Source organism: Eretmochelys imbricata, chromosome 1, assembly GCF_965152235.1.
Source record: "Eretmochelys imbricata isolate rEreImb1 chromosome 1, rEreImb1.hap1, whole genome shotgun sequence".
Taxonomy (NCBI): domain Eukaryota; kingdom Metazoa; phylum Chordata; order Testudines; family Cheloniidae; genus Eretmochelys; species Eretmochelys imbricata.
Window position 1 is genome coordinate 294,771,357 of NC_135572.1, and position 16,336 is coordinate 294,787,692.

General features: G+C 42.4%; 1 protein-coding gene across 1 annotated transcript in view; it reads left to right on the plus strand.

Annotated features, from left to right (window-relative positions):
* CPM (carboxypeptidase M) overlaps positions 1-16,336 on the plus strand; it is a 63,820-nt gene that overhangs the window by 37,144 nt on the left and 10,340 nt on the right. The window contains exons 3-6 of the mRNA XM_077839619.1: positions 9,364-9,536; positions 11,805-11,989; positions 12,251-12,421; positions 15,538-15,690. Of these exons, the coding sequence (XP_077695745.1) occupies positions 9,364-9,536; positions 11,805-11,989; positions 12,251-12,421; positions 15,538-15,690 (682 nt within the window). The remainder of the gene's footprint in view (positions 1-9,363; positions 9,537-11,804; positions 11,990-12,250; positions 12,422-15,537; positions 15,691-16,336) is intronic.

Genomic DNA, 16,336 nt, shown 5'->3' on the forward strand with positions numbered 1-16,336 from the left:
AGTGTTGTGTTAAGTGTACAGCATGCATTGACTTGATTGATATAGGCTAGCAACTATGACAATGAAGCTGTATATTCAGCATTTGCCTGCTGTATTGCATACCTGGATATTATATATCCCCCTGAGGAGCCAGTTGTCAACAACAAAGTTTTAGAAGGACAGTGTTCAGACAGGTAAAGCTAAAATTGGACCTACTTATTTTGTTTGGAATGTTGTTTACTACAGTGCAGACCCTGCTCATAAGAATGGAGATGATCTGTGACGTGTTTGAGTTGCATGCAGACCATGCATATCTGCAACTGGAAGAAAACCACAACATGCTGTGGTTTTGGAGGGTTGCCCAGCAGAGGAGTTGACATCTTAATATTGTAGCCCTCGTTTTGGAGAGCAGATAGATTTGTTTGTTTTTCAGAATCAGGACATTAAAGTTATTTTTAGAATAGGTTAAATTCTTTTAATAGAGACATAACCAAGTCATGTTAATAGTTTGTTTTAAACTCTCCGCTGTGGTGTGTTTAGAGACCAGAACAAATTTTTAATCTATTTGGCATAGCCCCATGTCCCTGGGCCTGAATGGAGCTCAAATCAACAATGTTAAAGTTATCGTTTTTTATTACTATCAGCTGTCAGATTAGAACTGATCAGAACATTTTTGATTAAATGAAGTTTTGACAAAATATGCTGTTTCAAAGCCAAAAGGTTGCGTGGGGACTGATCTGTTTCTATGAAGTTTTCAACAGGAAGGTTAAGTAAGAGACTCATTCTCTGGTTGGTGATAGGGTATTGGCCTGGGCTGTGGGAGACCCAGGTTCAAGGCCCTGCTTTGCCTGATCCAGAGTGATCTGGAATGAAAAACTGCATTGAAAAGCAGGGACTGGAACACAAGTCTCTCCCAACCTGGGCCACTGTTCTAACCATCATGTGTCACCCCCCCACAAATACACGCCCTTCTGAATTAAAAAGCTCAGGTTTTGATCCAAAGCTAGCCATTTCAATAATTCAGTTTTCACAAAAACATTTGAAAATATTTGTTATTGTTGCAATGCAGAATGAAAACAAATTTTGAAATCTCAACCACTGCTGTGCAGTGGAATTGCTGTTCTCCAGCCAGCTCAAATGACTTAAGCCCCATTTGCACAACTAAACTAGAGATCCCAGTTACACCACTGAATGCAACTTCCCCCATAGTTTCATTAAAACTTCTAAGCATTATCTACTTGGATATTGCTATCCCACTCACCAGTTAATCTGAACAGCTGGCTCTCCTAACTTTGTTATAGCTATCACATTCCAAGGTGAAAGCTTCCCCTGCCCCATTATCTTATTAGAACTCACAATAGTTTTCCTTTAATTACAACTATCTTAACTTTTTTCTATTGCAAGAAACTGGGCCCATGATCAGTGTTGAACTAGCCTAAGTGAAAGAACGTATCTATCATGTTGGCTTCTTGTGACATCACAAAACTTTAACCTCCATGTAATGAAAAGAATTATTACTAAAGAAAGGCTTCTAGATAGGAGGTAGATAATCTGGTGGATAAGTGGGTTGCATTTTGATTGTTTGTGATAAAATATCAAGTATTATTCAGATAAAAGACCTGCCGAAGCAAACCTTTCCATCTAGCTACCTCTGCAGTTCCTGTGTTTTGTGTCCCAAGGTTTTCTTTTCAACAAGTGTCTTCTTTATATATTTGGATGTTTCCCAGGGCTTTTCAGAAGCATAGGTCTCCTAACTCTTGACAATAGAAATGAGTGAAAGCCACATCTAGATCATCAAAATTCCTAGGAAGAGTCTGGCTAAAGCTGACCTGCTGAGCATCATGAAAAAACAAAACGCCAAGAAAGTGCTTCAAGGAACCATATGAAAACTGACTAGCAGATTGTCTCTACTGTGCACTGTGGCATGAAAAAAAGAAAAAAAAATTGAAGATGCTGAGAAAAGAGCTTTGAAATAATGTGTTTGATTATAGAGTGGACTGTTTTCTTTTCTGCTAGATTCCCACCTTTCAACTCTAGCCTAAGTTAAATAACTTGGATGTGATATATTTTGCCAATAAGCAGCATAACACACAAGTGTTTATACTGTAACTAAAAAACAAGGCCAGTAGCACTATGATTGTTTTTGGCTTTGGAAATCTCTGAAGTCCATTCACCAGAACATGACATTTTTAAAAAGGCAAAAGATTAACATTCTTCCACAATATACACTGTGCTTTAAACCAGTCTCAAGTTACTTCCCCCCTCCTTTCCTCATCTCACGCCCGCTGCCTCTATTCTTCTTCTTCTAAACCAGTGGTTCTCAATTCTGGTCCACCGCTCGTTCAGGGAAAGCCCCTGGTGCTCTGGGCCTGTTTGTTTACCTGCCGCGTCCGCAGGTTCGGCCGATTGCGGCTCCCACTGGCTGCGGTTCGCCACTCCAGGCCAATGGGGACTGCAGAAAGTGGCGCGGGCCGAGGGATGTGCTGGCCACCCTTCCTGCAGCTCCCATTGGCCTGGAGCGGCGAACCGCGGCCAGTGGGAGCCGCGATTGGCCAAACCTGCTGATGTGGCAGATAAACAAACCAGCCCGGCACGCCAGGGGCTTTCCCTGAACAAGTGGTGGACCAGAGTTGAGAACCACTGTTCTAAACCATCACCTCCTAAGTTAACTAGAGACTGTGTGGGATAGAACAGGTCGACTTGGTAACACCTAGTGCAATTACTAGCTCTGCAACAGGCTTTGACATTTCATTCAGTGGCAAAAAGGAGGAAGACACAGCATGCTCATGATATTCAGCACTCCTGTTTTGTTACAAGTGCCAAATATCAACAGGTTGGCACAGATACAGCTGGATACCATCCAATAACGAAATGTATTTGTACAAATACAAGTTTTAAACAGGCTATGGCTCATTCAAGAATAAACCCAGCAAACAAAGTGAGGTATACCTGGGCCATTTAGTGCTTGGTATTGTAATTCAGGGCAACTGCACATGTATTCCCCCGGTGGTACACCAAACACACCCACTCTAGGTTCCTGGTTCTTCAGACATCACCTCTATTGGGTGAAGACAAAAGTCTCTCTCCTTCCGGACTGGGGTTTTTTCCGCCACAGACAGTGCAGGTCCCTGCGTACACTGATATTCCCAGCAAGCCAGACTGCCTAAACAGGCTAGAGTCTGCATTTAATTTCTCCTCAAAGGCTATGGACAGCGTGATTGCCAGCAGTTATGAGTACCACACAGCTCTTTGTAAGCAAGCACATTGATTCTTAAGGTGAAAGCACTACAGAGAAAACAAAATAATAAACATTTCTAGATGCAGGCTAAAAGCTTACCAGAAATCACCCATCAGTCTTGTTGAGTGTTTCTTTGTCTGTTGGTCTCTGGAGAAACCAGTTTGAATTAGTTTCCCTTTAGCCATGTTCTTCAGCCAAGGGGGAACTTCTTGTTGGCTGACATTAGGAAGTCCACCAGGTCCTGGGCAATACCCTTATCTTCCTCAGAGAAATATGAAGTTACCACAGCCTGGAGTCCTTCTTTCTGTAGGGAGTCCATACGTTGCATATAACTCTCCATATTCAGGAGTGGCAGGTTTGTATAATGGTGGTGCCCAGAATGGGTCCAAGTCCTGCCCCCCGCCCCCACACCTGCCTAAGCCTCTGGGAGGGAGTTTGGGTGTGGGAGAGGGAGGGTTCGGGCTCTGGGAGGGAGTTTGGGTGCAGGCTCTGGGCTGGGGTAGCGGGTTGGGGTGCAAGAGGAGGTGTGCGGGGCGGGCTCTAGGAGAAAGTTTGGGTGCAGTGCTTATCTCGGGCAGCTCCCGAAAGCAACCCGCACCCCACTCTGGCAGCAGCTCCTAGGCGGTGGCAACGCTGCCCAGGCCACTGCAGCTCCCATTGGCCGCAGTTGGCAGAATCGGCTCTTGGGGCAAAGGCAATGTGCGGAGACACACTCCCGTGAGGGGCTGCAGGGACATGCCGGCTGCTCCCAGAAGCAGAACAGGCGGGCAGGAAGCTACCTTAGCCCTGCTGTGCTGCCGGTAGTGATGGCAGGGGCCCTGGGCCCTTTTAAATTGCCCAGGGGCGGCAGGCTGCGCTGGGAGGGATGCTCTGGGGGAGGTGTATGGGGGGGGGGGGGAATGCAGGGCCAGGGGAGAGATGCAGCCCTGAACTTTGGTGGAACCAGGCCGCCATGCTCTCAGATTGGTGGAGCACGGACACCACGGGCTCATATGACTCACTGCCCCTGTCATAATTTACCACATGCAGGGCGTTCAGATTGTGAAAGTCTTTTACCACCTCTAGGCTGGATAACAACGCTGGGATTTCCCAAGAAATAAACTCTTTTACTGTGGCCTCTGGATCTGGAGAGGAGTCCTTCTGGATGCATCTGCATGTACACCCTTCAGAGTTAAGGATATCTCTATCCAGGTTCAGATCCCTTCCAGGTTTTCCAAAGACCAGGGACTGTACTGTTTTGCTCACTGCTTTCAATACCTGGCTTAGCAACACCCACTTTTGTTCTTTCCATACCCACACTATTGTGTGGACAACATTCAGCATGTTAAGACTGTTTTTAGCTTCCTTTTTCCTCTGAGAAGAGCTCTTCTTTTTAGTATAGGTCTGGTTGTGACCTTGCTCTGCTGCCACATCAAGATCCTAGGGTTTTAGAGCCACAGTCAGGCAGCTCTCTGCTTCATCAGGCAGATATATATCCTTGTCCAAGTCATCTTCCTTCTGTAGTGGCCTTGGTCCACACAACTCCAGCTCTTTCTCCTTTGCCGAGTTGGACTTTGATCCTGGCTGGACCCTGAGCAGGATCTGAAGCTTAGTAAGCTCCTTTTGCAGCAGAAAGCACTGCTGTTCCCCTGTCTCCTCCAATGTGAGGCAGGTCAGCTCTTACTCCTGTTCTACTGCTTGCCCTACGATCCTGTCTCATGAAGAGCAGATATCTGCCAGCTCCTGCCGGTATTGCGTGACCTGTGTCCGTAGTTCCAGGATTTCAGCCTGGTTCTGATCAGCAGTAGCAGCCTTCTCTTCTAGCTCACCACAGTACCTTATTGTAGAGGTTTGCTCTGTAGGTCAGGGAGCTACTGCCATTATTGCGGCCTCTATTGTGCATGGGATCTTAGTGTTCGTGCCACAGGACACCCGCTTCTTTATTAGACTGCTACCTGCTCCTTTTGGGAGGTCTTTCTGGATGTCTAGCTCATCAGCCAATGCCTCTGTGCGTCAGACCTGCGCATCTACAGAGGTGGGGATCATTCCTCTGGTCTTAGTCTCTAGCTCAGGGGTGGGCAATAATTTTCACAGGGGGCCCACTCCACGAATTTTGGTAAGTCCTCACGGGCCACACATTTCTTATTAATGAAATTACCTCACCATCTATTGTAAAAAGACCCCATTATGTTCTTTACACAAAGTAATCACACTTAATAACAATTAACTGAATACATGATTATCCAAAGCTTATCTTAGAAGGCAATTTATATTGCAAACCATTTTGTGAACACTTGTAAAAATTGTAATAACAACACTAACGCTAGCTTTTACTTACAACTTATGTTCATTATTAAAATTAAGTGTAAAAGAAGAAATGAAACTCACTCAGTGTGAAGAAGAAAGTCTCTGATGGGCATTAACAAGGGAGGTGAAGTCAGGTGTCATTTCTGTTGTTGCAATGCGGAGCACTGCTGCAAAGTGGTCATCATTGATCCAAGAGCTGTTCTTTGATTTATGGAATTTCATCACAGAAAATGTCTGCTTGCAGATGCAAGTTGATCCGAACGGTACAAGCATCTTTTGGGCACAGAGCCTTGATCTTCGGAAAGTTCTGTTCATTGAGAGATACGTAAAACCTCGAAAGTGACGCTGATTTGAATTGCTACTCGAGCAATGCATCACACTCCAAGTCAATAAGCTCAAGTTGGAGGTCACTTGGAGTGTTGTCCACAGGCCACATCACATGTGAAAGGGGAGGAGATCAAACCCATGTCATTTTCTATCATTCTAAAATCCTCGAAGCGGCAAGAAAATTCAGCCTGCATATTGAGCAGTAATGACATGTATCTTTCCAGGTTCTGGTCAGATATTGTAATCTGTTGCAAAGTGAGGAAGTGCGTGAACTGCTTGTTTCCAATCTAATGGGGAAAGGAGCAACTTTGTCATGAAAGATTTGACAAGGGAATCTATGTCATGAACAAAAAGCCCCCTACCTTTCAGTTTCGAATTCAGTTCGCTCATGTAACCCATAACATCAATGCAAAATGCGAGATCAGAGAGCCAGTTCACATCGTTCAATTGAAGGAAAACCACATCTTTTCCTTTGATTTGTTTTTGAAAATGAATCTCTGCTCTCAGATCCCACATTCTTTTCAGAACTTTCCCCAACCTAAGCCATCTAACATTTGTATGGTACTGAACATCCCTGAGCTCTGACTCAGACTCCTCCAGCAGAAAGACAAATTGCCTGAGGTTTTAATGCTCGTGCTCCAATAAAGTTGACCAGTTTTGTAATTGTATCCACAACATTGCTTAATTTCAGAACACTTTTGCAGAGGACCTCTTGGTGAATAATACAATGTAGAAAAATGATTTTCTGCTCTGGGTTTGTTTCTGTCACTTGGTCTTGTATTCTTTTCAACAATCCAACGTTTTTGCCTGTCAGATTAGGACTTCCATCAGTGGTCACACTCACCAATTTCTTCCACTCCAATCCCAATTTTGAGACACTTATTTACTGCCTCCAATAGATCTTTTCCAGTAGTCATATTTTTCATTGATGCCAGTTCTTCTGAGAGTTCAAAATTTGTGGTAATACCTCAAATGAAAATCAACAACTGGGCTGTATCTTTAATGTCACAACTTTTGTTGAATGCCATTGCGAAGTATGAAAAATCATTTACCTTGCTTTTCAACTGTTGGTCCAGGTTCTCCGAGACAATGAAATATTTTTGAACTGCTTTTTCTTGTCTGGGCACAATATCGCAGCAGAGTCAGCCAAACATTCCTTGATAAATTCTCCCTCGGAGAATGGTTTGCTGTTTTTGGCGATTTTGTGTACAATCATGTAGCTCGTTCTTATAATTCTGTCTTGTGTTGCGGATAGTTTTGTGAAAAAATTTTGCTCTTTTGCATTCGAGCAACCATCTAATGCGCTTTTCTAACTTTCTCTTCAGCAGACATGTTCTTATATGTGGATGCATGTTTGCTCTCGAAATGCCGGTTTAAGTTGCAGTCTTTGAAAAGTGCCACACTTTGCAATGTAAGCATACAGCTTTCCCTGTCACATCAGTAAAAACCTATTTTGAAGTCCACTCTTTGTTAAATACTTGGCATTCAGCATCTACTTTCCTCTTCTTTGATAAACTGATTTTTAAATTCTACCTCTCTACTGCAGTGCAAATAAAATAATTTGCACAAAAACTGAGGGCTATTAAGTATTGTTGATTTTTTGAATGGGGGTTAGGGGAATGTGACAAAGTGCATTTACCTACTTCTCTTTTTTGGCTTTGATCCTGCAATGAGCTCTGTGAGCAGAGGTGAAAGTAAGCCGGTCCGGTCCAGCGTACCAGTAAGAAAGTGGGCACCGGTACACAGCCGATTATACCGACAGGGCCACTGATGGCGGCAGGGGGTGGGGGGAACGGGCAGTTGTCCCGGGACCTGGCGATTTAAAAAGGCCTGGGGCTCCCGGCAGCAGCTGGAGCCCCTGGCCCTTTAAATTGCTGCCGGAGCCCTGGGGCTGCTGCTGCTACCCGAGGGCTCTGGCGGTGATTCAAAGGGCCCGGGGCTCCAGGGCACCACTACCACGCCAGCGGTTGGAGCCCTGGGCCCTTTAAATAGTCACCTGAGCTCCAAGCCAGATAGCGCTGAAGGGCTGGCTGGGGGAGTCTGGCCCCAGCCCTGCCCCTTCCACCTGAAGCCCCGCCCCTTCCGGGGTCCCACAGCCACCCTGCCACCTTGCCCAGGACCCCAGTTGCCCTGCGTACCGGGAAGTCCATTAAGTTACTTTCACCCTTGTCTGTGAGAATGGAGGTCTGCACCAAAACAAAGCGCTATTGACTTTTATTTTGGGCATTCCCCCTAAGGAGTTTGTTGCAGGGTCAGGGCCTTAGTTATTACTAATTTCTGGCTTCATAAAACAACAGAGTTTTTTGTTCATATACCAGACAAGGAAGATACTTACCAACAACTTAAGACAAATCAGCAAACTCATCAGTGACTAGTATTGTGGGCCTCTGTATTTTTAAAGAGATTAAGTTTAAAATAAATGAATTAAAAAAAAAACACATTTAAAATTCACGTTATCTTTTAGAAGAAATCCTCTCTTGTGGGACTAGTTAAGTTATGTGTTTTGATGCCTAGCAATACTTGAACTGCTGCAAAGATCACATCATATTTCAAGAATCCTGTAATGAATAGCTCTAAATCCCACGTAAAATGCTGGTTAGGAAGCAGCCCAAACCAGAATCCTTTATTCCGTAGAAGTTTGTGACTAAGTAACTGCTACAGTTCTTACTTAAACACTTGATTGTAAATTGTTATGTTGACAGTTTTACAAATGCTGATGTGTGATATAAGTCTGTACACCACTACTGGAAGCCACAGTTGTGGTATTGATTTTATTGTGCCCATAATGATGCGAGTGGCAGTTCTGAAAGCCGACAAATGATCCGTAGAAGCTGTATATCCATATGGGTGAACAATGGTCTGTGGTAGAATAAACAGGGCCCAGTGAAAAGATCCGTAGGCAGTGCTGCCGACAGAATTGCCGGGCCCCGGGCAAGGGCATTATGCACCTGCCCCAGGAAGGTCCAAGGCATTGTGGGATCAGTGCAGAAATCCACAGGCCCCCACCAGTGGTTGAACAGAGTGTTGTGTGTAGATATGGTGCACTGTGTGCACCCAAACAAGATGGCTAGTAAGAAGATATTGCCCCATGCAACAGTGCAATTCCCTAGCACAGACAACCCTACACCACTGATAGGATGGTTTTAATATGCTAACGTGCTAACTACGCATAGTTCTAAGATGGGTCTCAAACAAACAATCCCTATCTGCATATCACTTAAACATCATTGTAGCTGGCACAGTTCAGTTCCCACTACAGAAGAAACCCTAGTCAATCTGAATTTAAAATCACTTGTTATAAGTGGCCCCTCCACATTCATTTCTTTCTCTTCTATTAAATTACATTTAATTTTCTAGAGGCCAAGAACTGTAACAAAATAATGTTGACCACAGCACGTGTGTTATGATTATAGTTTTGTGTCATGTCTATATCGCACAGTATTATCTTTGTCCGATCAAATACGCACTGTGCTGAGCGTCTTCCTGTCTTCATAGTGGACTTGAAAAATAAAAACCTGTGCTTCTTAATACAGACCGTTGGGAGGGAGCTGCTGCTCCATTTGATAGACTTCCTGGTGACCAACGATCAGAGCGATCCAGTTGTTACAAAGCTAATCGATAGCACGCGGATTCATATCATGCCATCAATGAACCCGGATGGATTTGAAGCTACAACAGTGCATGATTGTTATTACTCAGAAGGAAGGTAAGGATGTGTGTTTTTTCAGGGTGGGGGAGGGGGCAGAGGAGACAGTAAGTAGGGAGGTTGTTGTTTGTTTCGTTAACATTTAGAGATAGCCAAGTGGCTGGGTCATACTTGGTGGATAGACTAGCCTAGGAGCTACACTCGGGATATGTTTTGGGCCACAGTCTTTAGAAGGCAAACTAAATGGGGCACAGGCTTTGCTTTGAAGAAAACTGTCAGACACTGCGTGTGCGAGAGAGCGAGCATGCGCATGCATGTGCCCTTGGAGATCAAGGGGCGGGCTGGGGGAGGAGAGAGAGAACGCCAGCTCTGAACTAGAGAGGAATGATCATAGTTTTTAAGTGGTTTAACCTTACGTTATTCTGGATTCTGACTCAAAGTACATCTTCTCGGGATCCCCAAAATGCCAAAAAATAAAGACAGTCACAAGGATGTAACTTCAACTGAGAATCTCAAATTTTGAATGCCCTCTGCTCCCAACCCTTCTTTGAGATGAGGTGGAAGATTGAAAACTTAAAATGAATCTGTTTGCTGTGGGGAGGGAAGCATAAATGAATACAATGTTTAACAAGACAAATGCCAAACTGGGCAAAGCCTCCACTCCTCACCTGCCCCACCAAGAAAGAACATTTAAGAATTCACATTAAAACCAGACATTTTATGCACTACAAAAGCACAGTTATTCCACCCCACCCCTAGAGCAGAACACTTACCTTGTCTCAGTTGATTTCTACTCTGGGCCAATTTTCGGCAAAGATGGAACAGACAGCTATACACGTGTCGGGAGGTGCTATGTAGTGTTTCCTCTAAAGCAGGGCTGACTGTATTCTTACAGCACATCTCCACTGAGAATTTTAGGCAATTCTCTGATGGTTGGTCTAGCACCAGTGTTGCTAGCATAGACTGCCCGCAGCATTTTTACACTTCTGTGTCCGTATTGCTTTTATCCAGTTAAGACAGGATAAAAATATTAGCAGCCACGTTCACACTAGCTGCAGTGGTACTAGATCATTGGCAGGAGAACTGCCACGTTCTCGATGAAGACAAAGCCCTAGGCCCCGTCTATGCTAATGAAAGGCAGAATTACAAAGTAGTATTAAAAAGCAGTCTCAATCATGTGGATGAGGTTGTGCAAACGGAGCTGGCTTCGAGGGAGATTGCACTAATGGTAGCTGGCTCTGTGTGTGTGTAAAGTATTTGATGCCAAAGAAAATGTAAATGTTGTGCCACTTCTGCAAACCTTTGTATGCTCTAGTGTGATTGCTGGTGACCCTGCAGAGACCAAAAATGGCAGAAAATTTTAAAAAGCCAGAGAAAAAAAAGAGACAGGATGGAAAAGTATAAGGGAGAGAAATGCCAAGTGGCAGAGAACAAATTAACAAAGTTGGGAAGGTAGAGAAGAACAAAGTGCCCCATCCTGCAATTCGTATTCATGCAAGTAGTCGTGCTGATTGTACCAGGACTACTTGTGTAACTAAGACTAAGGTTCTCTTGGGTCTTTTGCCTTGGCTGTCACAGCTACTTTGGCAACTTAGGGGATTTGGCGCCTTATTGAACTAGAGTAAGCTCTGCTTTTGGATAAGGTAGATTTTTATTCCTGAAACAAGTGGCTAAGATCTTTAAATGGAGGGTGGGATTTTTTTTTCCCATGGGGTGAAGCATCCACAGGATTGATGCTAAGCTGATGAGACTTTTAAAAATTAACACCCAAAGCTAAATATTAATCAGATGGGTAGATTGTCCTCCTAGGGGAGGAAAGAAAGGAAGAAATGAGCATTTGAACACTGGTTGGAATTTCATACACCGTCAGAAGAAAAAAATGCTTTGGATATCTATAAAGTTTTTATAGCCACATGCTTGGGATGACTGCATTACAACTGGCAGTCACGTGTGAGTCATGTTTTCTTTCTAAACAAGTGGAAAACAAACCCTTTTATTCCATACACTCTCTTATTTGGCTTATGCAACGTTACATTTTACTATGTTTTGGGTGAGGTTTCAAGCATCACTCCTAATGTCTCCACTTGGAAATATTTTAATTACTCTACAGTAATCAGTCCATTGTGGGCAGAGGCTAGTAGCATCCACAATGCGGAATAAAGTCACTATTTCATGATTTGTGAAAACCCAGTTTGTGATGCTCATTGTTTCCATGTACTGTTCCAGTAACTCTGTGCCCAACAGTCATTAACACAGACCCAAAGCATTGTGAATCTACTCAGATGCAACAGATTAACAAATATAGAACTGTATTTTCTTTCTCAAAAGGTTCAATAAGAATGGGAAAGATCTGAATAGGAATTTCCCTGATGTCTTCAACAGTAACAATGTTACAATCCAGCCAGAGACTCAAGCAGTGATAAATTGGATAAAAAATGAGACATTTGTTCTTTCTGCTAACTTGCACGGTGGAGCACTGGTTGCCAGTTACACATTTGATAACGGTAACCCAGGTAAGATAATATCCTTGTTTCCTATTTGGGTCCAGTTTTTTCTGCCAGCTTCAGCATGAGCAAAACAAAATGCCTGATGTGGTGAAGAGAAGCACCAGACTTACATGAGCTCAGATGTGTTGGGATACACTGGTAGTACAGTTTCACTGGATCACATAAACTGATGTGTATGTTTGGGGGCTTAATATTTTTTGTCTAAGACAATATTGTGTGTGTGTTAACATTAACTTGGCTTGTACCATGGCCATCTTTATTATACAGCTACTGGCTCTTTACAAGGCTATAGCAGATCCCAAGATGATGATGTTTTCATACACCTTGCAAAAACCTACTCTTCCAACCATGCCAGCATGTACAAAGGGAATGAATGTGGGAATAAACCAGTCTTTCCATATGGCATTACAAATGGGTATGCCTGGTACCAACTGCAAGGTAAAATTTCAGTGTTTTCCAATTTTCTCTGATCTCCACTGCTTTTATTTGATTCTCCAACATGTACTTGCTAACACACCTCTGCATTCCTTGACAGTGAAAGCTCTGTGACTTGTCCACACTAGTGTTTAACTCAAGTGAGCTGATTACTAATTAATTTGAGCTATCCAATGTGTTTGCAGTCTGGGCACTTCAGGACACAAGCTTTTGTGGAGCATCCAGATGAGCATGTACAAACATGTTAGCCAACACAAGTTAATGGGCCAGTTTCCACTGTCTGGGTCTTCAGCTCCTCCATGCCCTCAAGCCCAGCTCTTTTACTGCTCCATCAGCCAGCATGCCACCTGTCACAGTTCAGGGCAATTGCACCTGTACTCCCCCTCTGTGGTCCAGCAAGGGCACCTGCTTTCAGGCTTCTGGCTCCCCTGGCTGTCACTTCTCTTGGGTGCATCTCTCTCCCTTCTGACCAGGGTATCTCGAGGCTGAACAGTTCTCTGCCTTCACTGTGTTATTATCAGTAAAAGACAGGCTCTCGGAGCAAGCTTCTCTTGTCCTCTCTTCAGAGGTGAACACACCGTGGTGAGTAGATCTAAGTACGTTATTCACATAGCTGAAGTTGCGTAACTTAGATCAATCTCTCCCCCCCTTCCTCCCCCCCACTGTAGACCAGGCCCAGGGGGTTTCAAGTTCATCACAGCTTCAGCTCAGAACAAGTACACTCATGACAAGCTTAGTCCACTCCTTATACACCCCTTATACCTTTGATCTGGAGTTTCCAGGAGAAGGTAATTAGCAGACACTTGGTTTCTCTTCCCAAGGCATAAGTTCAAAGGGATGGATTCCAATGGGTCATTTGCATTCCCCTTACTCACAGGTATTTCCTAGGAAATCCACTTTACATGCATTGTTCCAAAAGGTCCTTTGAAGTTCCTCATATTGCATTAATTGCAATTAAATGCAGATTAGATTCATACTGTCTTCTGGCTAACAAAGTTCCATACAATTTCACAATAGTACATAAATGTGCATTTTTAATACAATGGCCCCAAAGATATTATACTTAATGCAGTAAAGTTTCTTAATTTCATAAAGTTTGTCCAGAACATTGCAGGACATTGTTAATCTGTCACATCTCCTCAGAGCTCCTCCTTAGCCAGCTGGCAAGGCTATCTGTTGGCAAGCTGCCAATAAGGCTTCCCCTCCCCTTCTGGCAGACCAGCTTTTCCCCACTCAGATAACACCACAAGCCCATCTTCTTCATTTGCACTTGCTCCGTCAGCCCTGCCCCTACAATACACAAATTGAGAGGGAAGGGGTTAATGTTTATGCATTAATATAGATGCACATACATATACGATAAACTCTGTGCCAAATTCTTATCTCTGCTATGGTTGTGTAAATCAAGTGTCCAGTTATCAGTAGAGTTATCTGTGCAGCTGAGATCAAAAAATCTCTCTCCTTTTGTTTAAAAAGGAGAGAATCAATTTCACTTAACATCTATCTTCATGTCTAATCACTGAAACAAATACACCCCTATTTATATCCATGCGTAAATAACCAGATATACACACCTGAATAACCACATTCTATGTACAATAATCACTATGAAAAGTGACACTACACGTATTTTGTAAACTATTTTCAACTACTCAACCAGTCTTCTCCCAAGCTTGGCAAAGCCTACATTCCTCCCAGAGTTCTCCATACTGCAAATGCCAAATCCAGGTTTTTACAACCAAAGTACTACAGCAGGGTGGATAAAAATCATTATATTAAAATATATAATGGAATTTTATGTAAATTAAATACCTTTTATTTTTAAAAATAAACAGAAAATTTGAAATTATGACAACCTATGTTTAGTCCAAACTTACCATAACCTATTTAAAGCATTTAAATAAAAAATATATTCAAAGAGTACATGTTTGCTGCAAAGTTTTAAATAAAGTCAAACCACTGAACTGGTGGAAGTCATTGGCTTAGCCTCTGGAACCAGGGATTGTTGTAGAGCTAGCCCAGATTTTGACAGCAGTAACCTTTTCTGAAGTTGTAGAGAATATTTTCTTCATTTCATTCACGTAGTTCAGTTCATTAGCTAGTTAATTCAAAGTTAAGAAACCAATTAGGAGTTGAAAAAACATGGAAGCTTGTTTTCCTCTTCCAATCTATGAATAAAAATTCAGTGTGAGAGTGAGATCTACTAGTTCTAAAATCTTGAAGGACATAGTGACTAGAAACAATCAGTTCAATTCACTAACTGCAGATACTTCCTTTATTTAATAAATCAGTTTTAAATGCAGAACATGCTTTGACAAAAATATTTTTTTTCCTTTTGTGTCCAGCACATTTAAAGTAAGTTTTATTTAACTAATAAAAACCTTTAAATGCTGTTTTTGTGAATTTCTAATTTAATTCCAATTTCCATCCAAATAATTTGATACACAAAAATAAAAAAATCTAGTAAATAAGAAATATAATTGGCATTTTCTAACATATTAAAATGTGTAAAAACTAAAATACTGAATAAATGTATTTTAAGCTAAATAATTGCTTAGATAAATATGTGTAAGATATAGTGTATCCTCTCTGTTTAAATCAATTCACTTTGGTCCTCAGCATGCCAAAAAACCCACACCCGAGCAATTTTTTTATTGTAAAAAAACAAAAAAAAGCCCACCTTCTCCCCACATTCATAATTCAAATGACTAACAGGATTTTGCTGCACAACTAAGCATGACAAATTTAGTGCCAAAGTGTAATTTTTTGTCCCTCTTATAGATACGAGTACTTGGAGAGGTTTTGAATTAAAGGGTCCCCTTTCTCAACCATTATTATAGCCTTATTCTAGTAATTCCACCGCACTTTGGAGTTGTTGTTTTTTTAAGTAATTAAGGAGGTTTTCCACAGGGGATCATAAATCTAACTGACTGTGGGATTAAAAAATAATTGCACTTCCCAACTTGTCATAATTTATCTAAAATTGCCCTTGCATCATGATCTAAGGAAATGCTTCAAGAAGGCTAGAGTTTAGGAAAAGTTGCAAGTCTCCTAGTCCATTTTTAGCTCTTACTCAGTGGCTCTCATTGTAAAAATCAAATTTTTTTTTATTTTTTTAGGTGGGATGCAGGATTACAACTACATCTGGGGACAATGTTTTGAAATTACGTTGGAGTTGTCATGCTGTAAATATCCACCAGCAAGTCAACTTCAGGCATTCTGGAATGACAACAAAGCTGCTTTGATTGAATACATTAAACAAGTTCATCTCGGTGGGTAAACTTTTGTATTTTGAATTTCATCTGCTCAACTTCCAATACAGCTTGTAGGGAAGTTCCTGTAACAACATGGCCATGTAACAGGCTCTCCAGCAACAGGCTAGAACCAAGAGAACTACTTCTGTAAGGGACTTTGCCTTTCAGTATGAAATCTGGTTTTTCTTGATTCTTGCTGAATTAAGAGACGGATGTAGCAGAGAGCTGTGTGCGCCATCCTCATTTTAGAAACAATGTTGTGAGCATGATGGTGGCTAAGAGAGGATAGTGAGACAGAGAATGCTGCCCAGAAGTGACTGGGACATCTGGAATATTAGCATTGTGAATGCATTTGTTCATAGGCCATTCTGAAGAAAAATGCAGACTTTTTTTTTAAACTGAACTATGTAGGTGAACCCCATTTAACCTGAGATTGGGGTTTGAGAAAAGAAAGGAAATCTCCAAATTAAGTGTATGTGAACATATCCATTTACAGTAAAAGCTGTGTTATCTGGCACCTTACCAACCAGAAAGCTCTAGAAACTGGCATTTCTGATATCTCCAAGTTCAAATCTTCAGAAGGGTTGCCAGGCTCCCTACCTGGCTCCATGTGGCTCCCATGTCCCTGCTGCTTCTAGGCGGAAGAACAGCCATGGGGGCTCTG